General features: G+C 51.2%; 8 protein-coding genes across 8 annotated transcripts; 3 read left to right on the plus strand and 5 right to left on the minus strand.

The window, feature by feature from the left end:
- Positions 1 to 699: 699 nt before the first annotated feature.
- Positions 700 to 1,749, plus strand: BGZ61DRAFT_375485 (uncharacterized protein; the record flags this gene model as incomplete). The annotated part of the gene is made up of 1 exon (XM_046242419.1): positions 700 to 1,749. One exon carries the CDS (start codon positions 700 to 702, stop codon positions 1,747 to 1,749), a length of 1,050 nt encoding a protein of 349 aa, XP_046093502.1.
- Positions 1,750 to 2,047: 298 nt separating this feature from the next.
- BGZ61DRAFT_375488 (Glyoxalase/Bleomycin resistance protein/Dihydroxybiphenyl dioxygenase) lies at positions 2,048 to 2,723 on the minus strand (the record flags this gene model as incomplete). The annotated part of the gene is made up of 2 exons (XM_046242420.1): positions 2,048 to 2,388; positions 2,483 to 2,723. 2 exons carry the CDS (start codon positions 2,721 to 2,723, stop codon positions 2,048 to 2,050), a joined length of 582 nt encoding a protein of 193 aa, XP_046093503.1.
- Positions 2,724 to 4,622: 1,899 nt separating this feature from the next.
- BGZ61DRAFT_375479 (Thiolase, N-terminal domain-containing protein) lies at positions 4,623 to 6,261 on the minus strand (the record flags this gene model as incomplete). The annotated part of the gene is made up of 6 exons (XM_046242418.1): positions 4,623 to 4,673; positions 4,738 to 4,837; positions 4,991 to 5,267; positions 5,325 to 5,901; positions 5,959 to 6,139; positions 6,194 to 6,261. 6 exons carry the CDS (start codon positions 6,259 to 6,261, stop codon positions 4,623 to 4,625), a joined length of 1,254 nt encoding a protein of 417 aa, XP_046093504.1.
- Positions 6,262 to 6,589: 328 nt separating this feature from the next.
- BGZ61DRAFT_487724 (uncharacterized protein) lies at positions 6,590 to 7,814 on the minus strand (the record flags this gene model as incomplete). Its single annotated transcript, XM_046250015.1, has 2 exons — positions 6,590 to 7,155; positions 7,247 to 7,814. The coding sequence occupies 2 exons, from the start codon at positions 7,812 to 7,814 to the stop codon at positions 6,590 to 6,592; spliced, it is 1,134 nt and encodes a 377-aa protein (XP_046093505.1).
- A 728-nt stretch (positions 7,815 to 8,542) lies between these two features.
- BGZ61DRAFT_577597 (FAD binding domain-containing protein) lies at positions 8,543 to 10,567 on the minus strand (the record flags this gene model as incomplete). The annotated part of the gene is made up of 5 exons (XM_046256252.1): positions 8,543 to 9,196; positions 9,245 to 9,714; positions 9,775 to 10,094; positions 10,154 to 10,362; positions 10,421 to 10,567. 5 exons carry the CDS (start codon positions 10,565 to 10,567, stop codon positions 8,543 to 8,545), a joined length of 1,800 nt encoding a protein of 599 aa, XP_046093506.1.
- A 683-nt stretch (positions 10,568 to 11,250) lies between these two features.
- BGZ61DRAFT_577608 (thiamine pyrophosphate enzyme, N-terminal TPP binding domain-containing protein) lies at positions 11,251 to 13,242 on the minus strand (the record flags this gene model as incomplete). The annotated part of the gene is made up of 4 exons (XM_046256253.1): positions 11,251 to 12,360; positions 12,438 to 12,623; positions 12,693 to 12,925; positions 12,986 to 13,242. 4 exons carry the CDS (start codon positions 13,240 to 13,242, stop codon positions 11,294 to 11,296), a joined length of 1,743 nt encoding a protein of 580 aa, XP_046093507.1. The 3' UTR covers positions 11,251 to 11,293.
- A 505-nt stretch (positions 13,243 to 13,747) lies between these two features.
- BGZ61DRAFT_487727 (uncharacterized protein) lies at positions 13,748 to 14,165 on the plus strand (the record flags this gene model as incomplete). Its single annotated transcript, XM_046250016.1, has 2 exons — positions 13,748 to 13,769; positions 13,840 to 14,165. The coding sequence occupies 2 exons, from the start codon at positions 13,748 to 13,750 to the stop codon at positions 14,163 to 14,165; spliced, it is 348 nt and encodes a 115-aa protein (XP_046093508.1).
- A 310-nt stretch (positions 14,166 to 14,475) lies between these two features.
- BGZ61DRAFT_500984 (uncharacterized protein) lies at positions 14,476 to 15,744 on the plus strand (the record flags this gene model as incomplete). The annotated part of the gene is made up of 5 exons (XM_046251638.1): positions 14,476 to 14,660; positions 14,713 to 14,821; positions 14,877 to 15,036; positions 15,104 to 15,496; positions 15,569 to 15,744. The coding sequence occupies 5 exons, from the start codon at positions 14,476 to 14,478 to the stop codon at positions 15,742 to 15,744; spliced, it is 1,023 nt and encodes a 340-aa protein (XP_046093509.1).
- Between the last annotated feature and the right edge of the window lie 519 nt (positions 15,745 to 16,263).

A 16,263-nucleotide genomic window follows, 5' to 3' on the forward strand; every position in this document is an offset into this window, starting at 1 on the left:
CACCTCGTTGGCTAATCTGGACCCAGCATTTTCGGACTTTGATTCAACCAACGTGAAAAAAAGGTTGATCAGTTGTCTGATATCCTCCGGCACGGATATTGCGGGCCACTGTGCAGAGTCGGTGGCAGTGACCATGGCGCTCTGATGTTTGACGCAAGCAATTATGACGTTTCCGTATTGTACAATTGCCCGTCCCATCGCTTCAAGCTTGCTAGATCATGGCATTTATCATTCTCGCAACGTTGATGGAACTGGAGATTCTGTTCCGACCTAATCGGGTATAGCGACAAAATGGCCAATCCCGAACCATCCCCCTCTATCTTACAAATGATGGCCGAGCACGCGGTCGATGGAACTCGGGTATCCGGAACCACCGGCCAGATGATGAAGTTTCTGTTACCGAAACGGATCAGAGGGCAGTCATTTTGACCCTGTACTCGTCACTCTATTGGGAGGACTATGAGGGATCTAGCCGTAGCCTTGATTTGCCAAGACTAGGTGTTTGGCGCTCCGGCTCATGTACAAGCTGCGCGACTTTTCATAGCTCTTTTCTCCCCTAGGTGAAATGCACTATGTTCAATAGACATTAGAATCTTTCTTTGTGTCTGAATGTAGCATGAGCTGCCTTCGAAACTCCACGCCTGCTTCCTAACCGCCTGACCTTGCATCATGGCTGGACGAAAGCCACCCACGAATCCAATGAAGGACACCTTCGTGGGGTTTCCTGTCCCTCGAGTATCACAAAGAGAATTTTGCGTCTCAGGCATTATCACGACCGTCCATGGCCTTGACGAACTTCCTACCGCCATAACTGAAGTCGCCGTTCTATGGCTGTTGCATCCAAGACTCGAAAGGTCAGAAACCATGGATCCTTTGGCCGGCATCGCCATTTCCGATTGGAACGAACGATGCAAGAAGGATAGAGACCGAGCTAACAAAGGCCTTCTTGCCGTCTCCATTGACCTGAGAAACCATGGGCGACGGCAGACCAATCCAGCAGCCAACCAAGTCTGGAGGACGGGAAACCCAAATCACGCCATGGACCTGGTCGCCATTTGCCAGGGCACGGCCTCGGATGTATCATTATTGATCGATCATCTTCCATCATACATCTTTCCTTCGGGAAAGGTAAGCATTACGCAGCATCTCTGCTGTGGCGTCTCTCTGGGGGGGCATATCACCTGGCAGTTGTTTGTTGGCGAGCCGCGCATCACGATCAACATCATCCTCCTAGGTTGTGCAGATTTACGAGCTTTGCTCACCGACCGTGCCCGTTTATCAAATTTACCATCTTATGCCGATACCACGCCGCCAGGAGACAAGTTTATTGGCAGTCGAGACTTTCCCGGCACCCTAGCAATAGCACTCAGGGACATTGACGCCGCACAACGAATCATGAGCTTGGCGTACGGGGCATCAGGGAGAGAGCCTTCAGAAGCCGAGGCCCAGCAAGTGCGGAAGTCCATCATATCCGAACGCTTGCGGGGCAAGAGGTTGCTTGTGGTCAGCGGCGGTGCAGACAAGATGGCCCCTTACAAGCTTACCAGTCCGGTGATGGAATTCCTACTACAGATGGTGGGCGATAATTCTAGCCGACGGCACGATAGCGAGCTTGTGATGAAAACCGTGGTCATTCCCAACGTGCAGCATGAATTGACGATGGAAATGGTGCACGAGGCTGTGAACTTTGCCGTAGAGTCGGTCGCCTGCCTTAGCCCTTCTTCTTCCCAGCCAGCGTCGAAGATCTGATTTGAATGACACAGGAGAGGCAACGGTGCTTAGGCGTCATTAGAGATGTTTGATAGGAAGGGTAGTGGCAATTTGGGTGTAGAAATGGCGGTCTGTCAATAGGAGCACTGCGAGAGCTTCGGCGAGTCAACGGGGTCGCAATGCTTGAATAACTAGTTTAATGAGTTTTCGGGCATAAATCTCTTACTCTAGCTCGTCACCAGAGAGGGTTATCAAGGTACCGACCCAACCACCAAGAAAAAAAAGTTACCCATACATTAATGGCAAGTAAATAATTGCGAAATCATCTCTTCCTAATCTAAGGACGGTTGAAACTGGTCCTTGGCCCAATATTAGGTCTTTTCATGATGGCCTTTGGATCCTCGCCCGATCTCAACCTCTGTATCAAGTCCTCGGGATCAAAGTCGACGCCAATGGGATTTTCAGCGAATTCCTTGGTGTGGAAGAATTCTGTAGCTTCTTGGACCGTATCGAAGTTATCGACCTGTACTTCAATCTTGTTACCGTCAGGGTCCTTGTAGTACATGCTCGTTGTCGGTCCATGATTCACGCTCCAGACAGGCACAATCCCACGAGCTTTGCGTTGCCGGTACGTCACGGCAAGATCCTCCAGACTTTTAAAAGCATATGCAATGTGCTCTATCTCATCATGACAATCAGTATCGGATTCTGATGGGTGCTCTGCGCGCTCAGGCACGCGGCGGTTAGGAATAGAGGATGCTGGCTCGCATACCTAGACCTGCGCTGCTAGCGATCTTGGGCCCGGTATCAGCGAGGTTTATAATGGCTATGCGGTGATGCTCTTCGTCGTAGGTGATGAAACAGAGCTTCTCGTTCTCGTAGGTAGTATGACCCCCGAGAAAGGTCTTGTAGAACTCCCTCATGGGCAGATAATTTGCAGTTCGGAGAACGACGTGGGCGAAATAGTGCGGTCGCAGGACGGTGTCCCCAACTTCATCGTACTTATCCGGCATTGAGAATGTACCCTATAACTCTGCTAGTGATTTGTGGTGTGTGATGTTGATAAGGATGGATTGCAACAGTGAGATAAGGACATGTGAATCTCAAAGGCATACAAGTCGACTTAATAAAATACAACCCACAGAAATTTGCTGTAGTTCGGCCGAAACAAGTCCTACGTCACCCATCGAAATCGACGAATCTCATTCGGCAGAACAATTTCAAGGGAATGGTGTGCCCAACTGAAGCGGGACTAAGCTGAATTGGATCGGAGAGCAAGGTGATCACCCGAGGGTATTATTCTGGAAAGCAATTGTATTCTCCGAAGTGTAGGTAGGCCATGACTTCCTTGGCACCTGCACCCGATCGCGGGAAATTCTCCTCGAAACCCAATGTATGAAGGCATGATGCAAAATGGCTGTGTCTATCACCATTGTCCACGAACGAGTGTGAAAAAAAGAATGAAAAAAATTGAGAACGGCATTCAGTGCTATAGTTCTGTTATAACACAGATGATTGAGCGACTGCTCTAGCAAGGAATCCCACTGCCTGCAGCTTGCCAAATCAGACACGCTCCCCTTATAGGGTCTATCGTCCACTCTTCACGACCAGACACCGCAGCTTGTAAGCTTTCCCAGAGTCGATGGTTTAATTATTGAGATAAAAGATTTTAACGATCTGCGGGGTAAGCTTGCTAATTTCCATCAGGAAAATGCTTTTCCTAATGCCTGAGCCAAACCAACCATCCGCCATATTAGCCTCTGACGGAACGAGAACTTACCAGAATGTAGTATCTGTCCATTATGCCACTATTTCATTTGATTGCGGCTACTGCTCTAGTCAGACTTAATCACAGTCGAGACTGAAAGCAATCTTGTTAAAGTGCGCCACCCATGGAAAACACCGACCACAAATGACCGCCCCATCTTCGGGGACCACTCTGTCGAGCCAGAAGCCCGGTGCAGGCGAGATGTATTCGAATACTATCCTTTATCACAGCCTGTAACTATGGCACGCGCTGTGCCTCCTTGAATGTGGGCGGGCTGGAAAGCTCTCAAGTCTTGTCCATCGATTCCCCTCCAGAGTTGGAGGCAATGGCTTGGAGAAGGCGACATGGCGTATAAGAATGCCGTCTTCCGTCATATGGCACCCTAGAATCATGGATCACGCTCCATGAACACGCCATACGCACCGGGATGAGTCGGGTCATCGCCGCAGCTGTACCACTTGGACTATTGTAGGTCGTGAGTTAGGCGCTGTTTGAGAATTCTACAAACTTGGTGCCGTGTCCATAAATGACTTTGTTATTGACGACATCATCGATGCCGTATTCGTTGAGAGCCAGGCGGACAACGGAACCTAATATTGACATCAAATACTTTTTCAAATTCGATGACAGAGAGGCCAACCATATTTGCACGTAAATTTGACGAGAGTCTTTTTAAATTTACCCTCGTACGACATTTTTAGCCTCCACAGCTTGGTGATTCTGGTCCACTCTATGGAACCCCGCGTTTTTCCCCCATGTTTTCCTGTAACTACGGGTTATATCACTAAGCCAATTGGTTGAGCATCCCTTCCCGACAGATTCGGCATAACTCGGTCTATAGGGGGCCTAACTGCTTTCATTCGGGTAATATTGCGCCTGACTCCGCTTGAAGCAAACCAGGGGCTGCCAAGTCAGCTGCATAGTCGGAACGATGAAACCCGTCGTGTTCTGGCCATTAAAACCGGAGTCAAACACCCTTACACGGCAACTATTATTAGCTACCCTATATTTGCCAGCCGGGAGATTACTTTAGAAAGATCTTAGAAAGGTGCTAGAAATACTTAGGTAAGGCTATGGTTTCCAATGGTTCAAGATGCTCGAGCTCCCAACCAACCTGGATTTCATTTAGGCACAACTCAAGGCACTACAACTGCTCGTTAACAAACAGCCCTGCCATGCCTTGTCCAGTTCCAGTCTGTCTGGGGGTTAGCCTGAATAATTTCTTTATTGTCATCGACCAAATTGGACCAGGCACTCACACACATGGAAGTGACCAAAATTTGCTTCTTGGCCCTCCTTGCCTCGCTGAGTATTGTGCAAACTTGTCTAACACCAGTTGCTCCTACAGGATGCCCAAGTCTAAATTTGTTGAGAACCTCGTCAGTATCGGGACAATGGTAGCGGCGGGCTGTGAAGGGACAGTTTTATCCCAAGACACGCAAAAATGGGTATGAAGAGAGCCGAGCATCATGGTGTGTGCCTCAGCGGACGGACTGTTGGGAGAAAACTCACGCTATCGCTCCACCCCTGGGGTTGACCTTGGAATGATGCAGTCCTAGTTCCCGCAAACAGTAAACGCTCATGGATGCGAATGCCTCGTTAATTTCAAAGATATCGATGTCATCTTTGTCTAGGTTAAACTTGCCCAGGAGTTTAGGGATGGCATATACCGGACCGGCCCCCATGACACGCGGAGGTACTCCTGCAACAGCGGCACCGCAGAACTTAGCTAGGACTGGGAGACCAAGCTCAGAAGCTCTAGACCTTTTCATCAAAAGGACTGCGGCAGCTAGAGGAGTGACTCTCATTAGAAGGTAAATCGCTACAATGATATCCAAGTACGTACCACCGTCGCTGATTTGACTGGCATTTCCACCAGTGGTCTTATCACCAAGTTCGGGTGCCGCAGGTCTGACTCGAGATAGCTCCTCCAATGTAGTGCCATACCTCAGGCCTTCATCCTTGGTGACGGTAATGTTTTGTATCCTCCCGGTTTCGGGATCTCTCGCGGTGCAAGTGATGGGCACGATCTCATCTGCAAACCAGCCATTCTTCTGAGACACTTCGGCCCGTCGAAAACTTTCCACGGCATATTCGTCCTGCTGTAAGCGACTGATCTTGAACTCATTGCTGAGGATTTCCGAGGTCTGTATCATAGGAAGCATGACGTCGGCAGCCTCGGGGTTGGTCAGAACGTCGAGGGCAAGTGTTTCGTCAAGGTATTTTCCTCCTTGGGTCATGTTCTCAGCACCAATCGCAATTCCTATCTGGATCTCGCCGGCCCGGATCTGATTCGAGATATCTTGTATTGCTTTGAGGCCGCTTGCACAAAACCTGTTCACGCTGGACGAGTTGGTCGTGTGTGGAAATCCAGCTCGGAGAGCACCGGCCCTCAGCTTAGTCGATGCTCGACCGTCTCTGACCTAATATTGTTAGTAACCGCTTGCGGCCCAAGAGTGGAGGACAATATCGATTCTTACATTAGCCAGGCAGATGTCCTCAACAAATGCAGGGTCGATGTTGCTTCTCTGACGGACTTGCTCCAAGGTTTTGTAGATTAGCGATTCCAGAGCTGTGTCCTTGAAAACGCCTTTGTACCCTTTCGTAATGGCTGTCCTGACTGCGACTGTAATCACAATGTCGTCATGATTTTTGCTGGTACTTTTGATAGTTTGAATTAGCGATGGTCTTCTTGGCAGAGAAAGCGAAGCTCACATCGCGTTGACTCTCCCCTGCTCTGGCTGCATCTGAGACACGATGGAATCCAACCTTTGCGCAGCCATTTTCGACATTGTCTATAATTGGGGCCCTTTCTACAGATCAGATCTTTCGGTGATCATATAGCTTCATGTTAATAATGCCAAAGTTGACCGGGGCACTGCGTAGGAGATGTGCAAAGGGCTACCGCTGAACTTTTGGTTCTCCTCGGCGATCTCGGCCCTTGCCGGAAAGGCCATGCCGAACGAAAAAGGCCAAACCCACTAGCAGATCCGGTAGGTGGCGCGATATTACAGCAGTCCAATTTAGGCGTGGCAGCCTTTGAAGGTTCAGCAATGAGAATTCAATGAGAATACAAGTGTAGTTTAGTCAGTTGCGGCATGCCATAAGGCGCTACGGGATGTTTGGGATAATTCCGGCCTCCTCCATAGACTTGAAGATCTTGCCAAGCTCCTTTCTTGTATCGCATTGAGTGGTCCATCCGAGCTCACGACGAGCCTTGTCCATGCTCACATGAGTTTTGAAGGTAATCGCCATCTGGAATTGGAAGAACCACCAAGTCCCGTAGTTGGCGCAGGCATCAGGGTCCCCCCCGTATTTTTTGACGATGTCTTTCCACACTCCGCGGTCCAGTTTTGCCTGGACGTCGTGCTCGGCGTTGTGCCCCTTCTTGGTGGTTACCGGGACTTCAAAGTACTCTCCGATATACCGCCAGATATCTCCAAAGGTAATCTCGTTGGGATCGTTATCAACAATATTGTATGCCTGGCCCGCGGCACCAGGATGGCAAGCCGCAAATGTAGTGAAAGCTGCGATGTTGGACGCGGAAGATGCATCCCATCGTTTGTTGTAGCTGGTCTCGTCACCTTCCTCCGGCAGGGAGAAGACCGCCTCCTCTCCAAGATACTTTTGGATCGTGAAGTAGAGCGCGGCAGTAGTTGCAAATGACTGACCGCTGCCTGGAGTGTTGAACATGGTGCATTAGCAAAACATGACGGTTCAAGTCCATGTATTGTTGAAGCTTGAAGGCAAACAGTTGAGATGGCTCACCGTAGCTGAATCCATTGATCATAAAGGGTCTGGTTACGGTCCACGTCCATTTCTTCCCTTTTTGGATCTCGAACATGCAATCCTCCTGGGCGTAGTAGAAATTAGGGCGACCAAGATCCTTGACACGGCCGAGATCCTCTGTGATCAACCTTTCTGGTGCTTTCTTGGAGAAGGAACCGTAATGCTTGCCGCCAGTCTGAAGGATCACCCTTTCCAAAGTGTCTCGGTTGAGCTTGTCCACTACGTAGAGGATGTTTTGAAAGAAGGGTACATTGTACTCGAATTGCTTGTCAAAGGCCGCATGATGCACGTAGGCCATATGAAAGAAGTGAGTTACACCTGTAGCTTTGGCCTCTTTGAGCCGCGCCTCGACTTGTTCGACGTCAACGTTCAAGTCGGCCTGGGCAAATTCGATGCGAGTGTCATTGGGCAGAAACCGTGGCTTGCGTCTTGATGTCGCAATGATTCGAGTCCAGTGAGGCTCCGACACGAGTTGGGCGAGGACGTAGGCGCCGGTTATTCCATTGGCTCCCGTCACAAGAGCGACTTTCTCCGGTTGTTCGGACATTTTTGTCTTGTTTGGCTGCGATGAAACTTGGAAACTTGTGTTGAGATTGTGCTGTAAGGAATTATGGGAAAGGTAGCTGTTATTATCTCGGAATTCTCCCTATGTAGTCGAGATTTTGATGATTAGATCTAGAGATTGTTGTGCTGTCTGGCATTTTCTAAACGCGGGCGTGCTGTTGCGACGGTTTCCTCCTCGGAGACGGATAGCATTTACCGACTAGATGGGGAACTGGACCGCATGTCTACAAGCGGGCATTGTTCCTTTGCTCCGACAACCTGCATCATGGTCATAGGTCTGGGAACAATTCCGACCCTATAACGCTAGGGGGTTTTCAAACACGGTAGTCAGCCCGGAGTGTCCTACTCGCTCGGGTGCTCGCGGAGGCCTTGGGAACGGCTGATCGCACAAGCTAGAAAACGAGTGCGAGACTTTAGTCAAATCAAGTTCCTGCCACGCACACTATGCTTAGAGAGGTTCCAGGTTGCTACCGTCCCAAGATGTTGGATTATGAATTCTTGAAGCAAGTTTCGTCTTTGCCAGGAGATGCAGGGTGATGACGGTCACAAATGGCCACAAGTGTTTATGGCTCAGTATATGGGCTAGCTCTCATACGTTGCAACTTGGTCATCCGGATCTAAGCTTCTGGTTTTGATAGATTCCAATAAAGAATTAGTATATACATATGTATTGAAAGGTCGTTTCTCAATTCCAATTCAGTCTTCTCACTGTTAGCGTGGGCCTAGAATGACCCGAACTGCGTCTACCAGTTCCTTACCCCTTTGGACACTGGGCTTTATCGATCGCCAAACGACAAAGTTGTCTGGCCTCGTTAAGATGGCTCCTCCATTCTCGATACCACGAACACTTCTCCAACTACCGTCCGTGTCCTTGTACCCGGAAGAACCAGCCTCATTGTCGACTTCAATCTGTACGCCGTCGATATCAAGGGAGCCCTTCAGAGTTTCGACGGCAGAAATCCAGTCTCTTCCGTATTCATCTGTAATCAAGCAGAATTTGCCCTGTTTGCCCACCAAGTCATGTGTGGAGAGAGTCCTGCCTTGGCTTACTAGCCAGACGTGCGGCAGGCGATGGCCAGGTCTTGTTGTTGGTATGTAACGCTGACCCAGAGGGTCTGTCTCTGGTGGTGGGCTCCCGTCACTCAGGGTAAGCCCATGCTCGTATAGATACCCCAGCTCGAGGCCAGAAGCCGAGAATTCGATGGCTTGACTGTCAATGATACGCTGAACCTGAGCTCTGGAGGCTCTTCCGATCTCGGAATCTTCAAACAGTCGCTTGAATCTTTCCTGGTTGGCCTCGAGCTCTCCGGGAACCAAGCCAATAGCGGCGTTGAGAACTTTTCTATTGCCAGAAGTAAAGGCAGCCTTGACAAGATCAATCAGTCGGAGCCGTTGGATTTAGGTGGGAGGAACACTTACCCAATCGCAGTTTCTCCTACCGACAGGTCTTCGCTCACTCTCATACGTGTTTAGGATTTCAGGACTTGCCCAACCTCTGTGCACGAATGCAAGCTTCCATGCAAGATTGCTGGCGTCTGTCACAGCAGTGTTGAGCCCTAGGCCGGTTGTAGGAGGATGCCGATGGGCCGCGTCGCCGGCGAGGAACAGTCTGCCCCCCTGATATTTGCTTGCCAGCACGCGTTCCTGGATCCAGTGACTGATATGAAGGATCTCTACCTGCAGGTCGGGCATCTTCAGCAAAGATCGCAACCGCGGCACCAGGTTGTCTTCATTGAAACGCTCCGGGTCGTCAATGCGGTGGCCAAAATGGATTGACCATTCTTCCGAGTGTCGTCCCCACGATGGACCAGTGACAACCAGCGCGCCACTGTACGTAATCGTTCCACCTTCGGGGTTGATGAAGTGGCAAATCAATGTGCGATCTGCCGCTTGCAGTGAGCAAAAGGACGAGCAAGTTGCGGTTTCCATCAAGTGGTACTCACCATCCCAATACTCGGACAGATCTGCCCGGAAGTGTACCGAGACCTTGTCCTCGAGGCGAGTGAGTCCTTCCATGGCTGCTCCAATGTGCGGTCCAACCGTCTTGCCGCCGTCTGCACCAACAACGTAGTCACCGCGGTAGCGGCTTGTCGAGCCGCCTGAGCCTTCAACAGTTACAAGAACTTTTTGGTTGTCGTCGTGGATCTCTGTGACGGTGTGACCGAAGAGGATGTTGCCTGGGTTGCGTTCTTGAGCAATTCTGCGCAGGATCGGCTCTGTTCGTATCAACGGGAGATTGCACGGCAAGGTAGGGGATTGCGTCCTTGGCTTGTTAATCGCACACCCATCCATCATTCTCTAGAATATTCGGGGGACACGTACTTGTAAGTTGCGTGCATCTCGGAGCCCTTGTATCCTCCAAAACATTCAAGACTGGCAATTACCTTTCTGTCTAACGGACCGTTCCCGCCTAGTGAACTTTGCCAGAGCATCTGACACATTTTTTGCTGAGGTGACGCCTCCTTGTAGATGTCATCGGAAACCCCATGCTGTCTGTAGATCTCCATGGTTCGCTGGTTGATGTAGTGCGCCTATTCGCAATCCTTAGCTCACCGAAAAAGGACCTAGGAGGCTATTGTTTCTCCCAACCTTGGGCAGATACGATGTCGTCTCATGTCGTTCAAACAAAACATGCGGGACGCCATAGTTGGATAGAAAGATAGAAAGGGTCAAGCCACAAGCACCACCGCCGATGATGATCACCGGGACGTCTTTGAAATCCGTCTTATCGGCCATGGCATCAACTCCGAAGCGGTATCTCTGCAGTCCAGGATGTGCAAGTGCTGATCCGCGATGGACGATGGGATCTAGTGTGCTTGGGGTTGCGTTTTCACTACTTCCCAGATCAACAACCCATGGTGTAAATAAGTTATAAGATCGGGTTTTGGGTCAACGGCCATCGTCGAGCGACTGACCAGACTCTGGAGGGTTGGTTGGTGGAGTCAACTACTGCTCGGGATGCCGGGCTTTGACGGTGCCGCATAGGCTTGGCTCGGATGATGCTTCTGATCGCCATAAAAGCTCGGAGATGCTACTTTGGTCCCGAGTCAGCCGATTGGTCATACAGTGCCAGCCCTTTGAATTCGGGCCAGGCAGAAAACTCGCATGTCAATCCTGTCTTGATTTGGCCCCAGAACTTGCGCCGTGTTAGATGTAGATGTTCATCCTGTTACTTACCCTGTGCCCACTCCCTCGCGAGTTGAATATGTATTGCTGTTGCTGTCTACGTGAAAGCTGCCTTCTTCAAGGCTATTTTAGCACGTTGATCGTCAGCTGCACCAGCGACAATGGCTTCAAACATCCTCTATTGCAGCATTCAATTGGTTAAAAAAAATGATTACCGTAGCAAAATAACTAAGCTTCATATCTTGTGCTAAGTCACATCTGCTGGATAGCGGGTCAAGATTGATGTCAAAGTGCTTCAAGGTTCATATTCACACCTTACTCAACTAGAAATACTAATTACAGAGCAAAGTACGGGATACGAACAGTGTTAGGCTCCAGGTTGGACATGACCAACGCTTCTAGCCCGTGATGTGTTGGCGCACCCGACACGATCATGTTGATACAGGCAGGGCGGGGGTCGGCTGACAATTCCCTTACTGTGCTGTCAATCTCGTCCATTGTGGTGACCTTTGCGCTTGCGTTCTCAAAGCCTTGAGCTACGACTTCATACGCAGTACCACTGCTTAGCAGCGCCGCTGGCCTTGCCTTGATGCGGTCTGCAAAGAGTATATCCTGGGCGTGCAACGACATCCCCCACACGTGGTTGTTCATGATGATGGTGAGAATATTCAAGTCGAATCGTGCATACGTGTCTAGCTCGGCAATGTGAAAGCCGGCCGAGCCGTCGCCCTGGACGTTGATGACCTGGCGAGTAGGGTTGCCTACTGCTGCCCCCAGGGCGTATCCCCAGCCGTTTCCCAGGAAGCCAAGATAGCCGCAGGTGTACATGACGGCTGACGGCGTGGCATACTGTGCCATATCGAGGGCCCAGAAAGACGACTCGCCGCCATCTGCGCAAATGATTGCGCCGTGCTTCAAGGCGCTAAAGGCCTGCTTCAAGGCGTGGTAAGGGTGAAGTTGGCCTGCCGCATTGGTCTCGGGATCTTTTTCGTAAAACGAATAAGCGTCCTTGAGTTCCCCGAGTCTAGTGGCCCAAGCCTTTGACGCCTTCCACTGGCCCTTCTCGATCTCGCTCTTAAAAGCCTCGAGTGCCTGCTCGGGTGACGACGTGATACTGACGTCCACATGACAAATCTTTCCGAGCTCACTTCCATCAGCTTCGACATGCACCACCTTGCAGCCTTCCTTTGGGATGATGCGGCCGCCACGGCCTCCTAGAAAGGTGCCGGTGCGTGTGCCGATGAGGATGACCAAGTCCGGGCGCGGCTCTTCATTTTTCAACAACAGGGCCAAGCGATTGGCGAATCCCGCTTGAAGGGGATGACCGACGGGGATAGATGGTCCGTAAGAAGTGGTGTGAAAGACAGGCGTGTTGGTTATCTCGGCTATGCTGGATAACAGTTCTGCGCTCTACGGCATGCGAAGTTAGCAAAAGGCTAGGACAAACATACGATTGTCCACAGACATACCCGGGGGGAACTCGATTTTGAGCCTGTGATTATGATGGGGCGTTCTGCGGACCTCCAGAGAGCTGCAGCCGTGATGATGGCGTTTTTATCCGGGGCTGGAGGAGCAGGCATTGGGCTGTTGATAGCACCAAGCTGGATGGCATCCACATTCACTGGCGCAAACATGAGGGAGACGGGAAGGTCAATCACGACTGGGCCTGTGAGCCGTCAGTATTGCGAGAACTAAACAGTCATCATGTATGTGTGTCCATGATCCCGTCCCGTACCTGGCGCCCCGACCGTGGCTTGTCGAAAGGCGTATGCAACAACGCGCGGAATTTCCTCGTTGTCGGTGATGCGGTGCACAAACTTGGCGAGAGTCTTTGCCACGACTATTTGATCGTGGAAACCCTGGAGACCATTGCTATCCACATCCTTTGGAGGCTGCGAACTAGTGATGCAGCAGATCGGGTTCCTGTCCGCGAGGGCTGTGCCAAGGCCCGGCAGGCCATTTAGGAAGCTGTTCCTCGAAGTGTCAATCTCTGCGGTATGAAGGGGGGCCGCCTCGTTCTCGACGTACCCGCTGTTTGCTGTGACAAAACAAGAGCCTACTTTGCCCGTGGTGCGAGCGTATCCCTCTGCTGCCTGAATAGCAGCGGTTTCATGCCGCGTGTCAATTAGCCGTATGCTAGCGTGCTCGCATCCAAGCAAGAAGCCGTCTAGATGGCCGCCTCCGAGACCAAAGGAGACGTCAACGCCCAGTGCTTTCAGCGATTGGGCTAGGAGGTCGCCTCCGGTCAGAGGCCGCCCCACGGGTTGTTGGATCTTGAAGGCCATGGCTACGGTTACAGACGTAGGTAAAAATGTGCGTGTTATCATGCGTTTAGATATACTATAGCAAGGAGCGGAGAACCATGTCATGAGATATTGAAGTTGAAGGCTTTTGTGCGGACGTGCCGAGTCCTGGTTACAATTGTCCAGCAACGATTATCAATCCAGCCACCCCTCCCCCCTAAAAAAAAAAAGACGACCGAACGTCTTTACTCGGCCTCGTAGGAACTCCCGAGGCCGGGGAAATGATATCTGAGCGACCGCAGGCGCTATTCCCAAAAGATTCGGAGACGGGGCGCTATCCTTTCCGAGTGATCCACTCCGCCTGGAAAGGTGGATTTCCCCCGCTTCGGTGCTGGTCACCAACCGGCCTGCCTCAATAGGGGAGATTTCAAAAGAACTGAGCAAGATAAAGATAGCGGCCGATCAAGAACGGAAAAGAAGTGGCAGGGACAGAAAGGAAAAGAAGAGAAGAGACAGGAAAGACCAAAGCCCGAGCATCATCATCGCAATGGCTTCTACTCCTCACTCAGGTTAGTTGAGACTCACACCCGGCTGCCATTCGAGTCGCGAAATATCGACGGTAACCAGACGGTTTTACAGAGTCCACTCCTGCGCCGCGCAAGTATCCTGAAGTCCGAGGCCCAGGAATCAAGAAGATTCTGGTGGACAATGAAGTGACTAGGGTCACGTATTTCAAGTACGAGGACGGTGAGGGCGGCGGCGTTCACACCCATGAATACCCACACTTGGTCGTCATGTTCAATGACGGTCCGTCCAGATCCATCGAGAACGGGGAGACTGTGGTACTCGAGTCGGAGAGGATGAATCACGTCTTAGTACCTGCTGGAAAGACCCACGAGGTGTGGAATGAGAGCGGGCATACTCAGTATTTCCTCGAGATTGATTTCAAGGATCTTCCTAGATAGGCTATGCAGCGCAAAGTAATTGACGACGCCGGCCTAGTCATAGAGCAAGATATCATGATATGCTGCACACGCAGGCGGGCTAGAGTTTGATCCATGCTTGAATGCTCCCAACAAGTGGCCCTGCTGCTGCTGCTGCTGCGAGTTCGGGCCGAGTGAATGCGTAAGGAGTGCTGTGGGCTACCGAGAGGGCTATTTAAGGTCTAGGGAATACCCAATAGCCGGATACGAGATGCCAACTGGTGTCGCTTCTCATCGGGTTGAATTAAGTACGTCTGCGCACGTAGCCATCAAACGACCAACGTACTTTGCAATGAATTCTCAATTCCCTCGATACGATGCCCTCCCACCCGTCCCGGAAATGCCACAGGGGTGTGCATGGGCCGTATTCAACAAAGGCGCCAAGAAAGACGTCTATGGCTGTCTCAACAAGATCACTCCGGATGTGATTGTGCATGCCGCCTCCGAGGTGAAGGACGGCGTTAGCATCTCGCTCAAGTCAATCGGTCTTCTAGGCGGCTTGTACTGCACGCAACTGACGATTCCGTAGCTGGCCGATGGGCGCCATAAAACGTCCAGCCCTGTTCCGCAAGGGATTGGTGCACAAGGTCACGTCGTTTCTAGATACCCCGATGAGTGTTCATGGATTTGATGACGAGGTCAGTATGCCATATGATGGGTTTGATTGACTACGCGGTGCTCATCAAACGACAGATCGAATTCAACACGCAGTCCAGCAGCCAGTGGGACAGCCTCTGCCATTTCCATTACCAGGGCCAGCGCTGTGGCTACAACGGGGTGAGGCCTTCTGCCGACGACCTTGTCCAGAGCTTTGGCGATGAGGACACGGAACAGAAGTTTCCCACCATCAACCGTGAGCTGCCCGTGACCCTATATGCAAAAACGTAAATCTTTTAGTCTTCTGACATTGTCTTGGTTAGACTGGCACTCAAGGGGCTGTCTGGTGGCTCGAGGAGTCTTGATTGACTACAAGCTATACGCGGAAAGGCACAAGATTGAGTACTCACCCTTTGAATCTCGGGCGATCACAGTTGCCGACATCGAGGCCATCGCGCAAGAGCAGCGTGTCAGCTTCCGACAGGGCGACGTCATTATAATCCGGACAGGCTTCACTACAGCACTGGGCGGGGCGACTGACGAAGAACAGCAGGAGATGCTGGGTACGCAGAGAAGCGTTGGGGTAGCCCAGAGCCTCGAGACGGTGGAGTGGTTCTGGAACAAGCACTTTGCCGCCGTGGCCGCGGACAATGCAGGCTTTGAGGTTCTCCCGCCGCTCGTCAATGGACAAAACGAGGGCTCCCCCCAAGACATGTGTAGGTGTTGTTTTGTTTCTTTCTCACCGGCCGAGCGTGTCAAATCGAGAGGCATGTCTGACACTATCGCAGTGCTTCATCAAACCTTCTTGGGGCTATTTGGGCTGCCGATTGGTGAGCTCTGGGATCTTGAAGCCCTGTCCAAGTATTGTACTTTGCATGGGCGGTATACATTTCTGCTGACATCGAGCCCGCTGAATGTTGCCGGGGCAGTGGCATCACCCCCGAATGCCATTGCGATATTCTGAAGATTGTTTTTGTTTCAAAAGTGCCCGTGACGGTGATGTGATCCAAGGTACCACCCGGTATTGGATTGGAGCTTGCCCTCGCAGCTAGCTAGGTCAAATATTATTTAAACAAGCTAGGTCCAAGAAACCCCCCCCAAAAAAAATAAAAAAATTAAAAAAAATTGCCAGCCAATGCTTGCAATCGTAGCTGCCCTCAATCATATGATTGACTATATCTATATCGTCATGGAGTTAATCTGGTTCTCGGAATTTTCTTAGTCCTGCAGTCCGTACAGTTCCCCACGATCTACCCTAACCCCTAACCCCCCGCATCATGCTAGGCTTACCCCGGGTCTAGTGGGTAGACTAGGTGGAGGGGCCCTGTAGGTGGGTGGACCTTACCCCGCTCCAGGGCACAGAAGCACCAAAGGTCGCTAGCTACCTACCTACAGTAGCAGGCGGCTAGTGGGTAGCTTAGGTGCCGACTTGTCCCCCCCCCCCGGGGATGCCGAAAGATGGCTACTTAAGCTGTCATCTGGG

Source organism: Ilyonectria robusta (assembly GCF_021365365.1).
Source record: "Ilyonectria robusta strain PMI_751 chromosome Unknown BGZ61scaffold_90, whole genome shotgun sequence".
NCBI classification, from domain to species: Eukaryota; Fungi; Ascomycota; class Sordariomycetes; order Hypocreales; family Nectriaceae; genus Ilyonectria; species Ilyonectria robusta.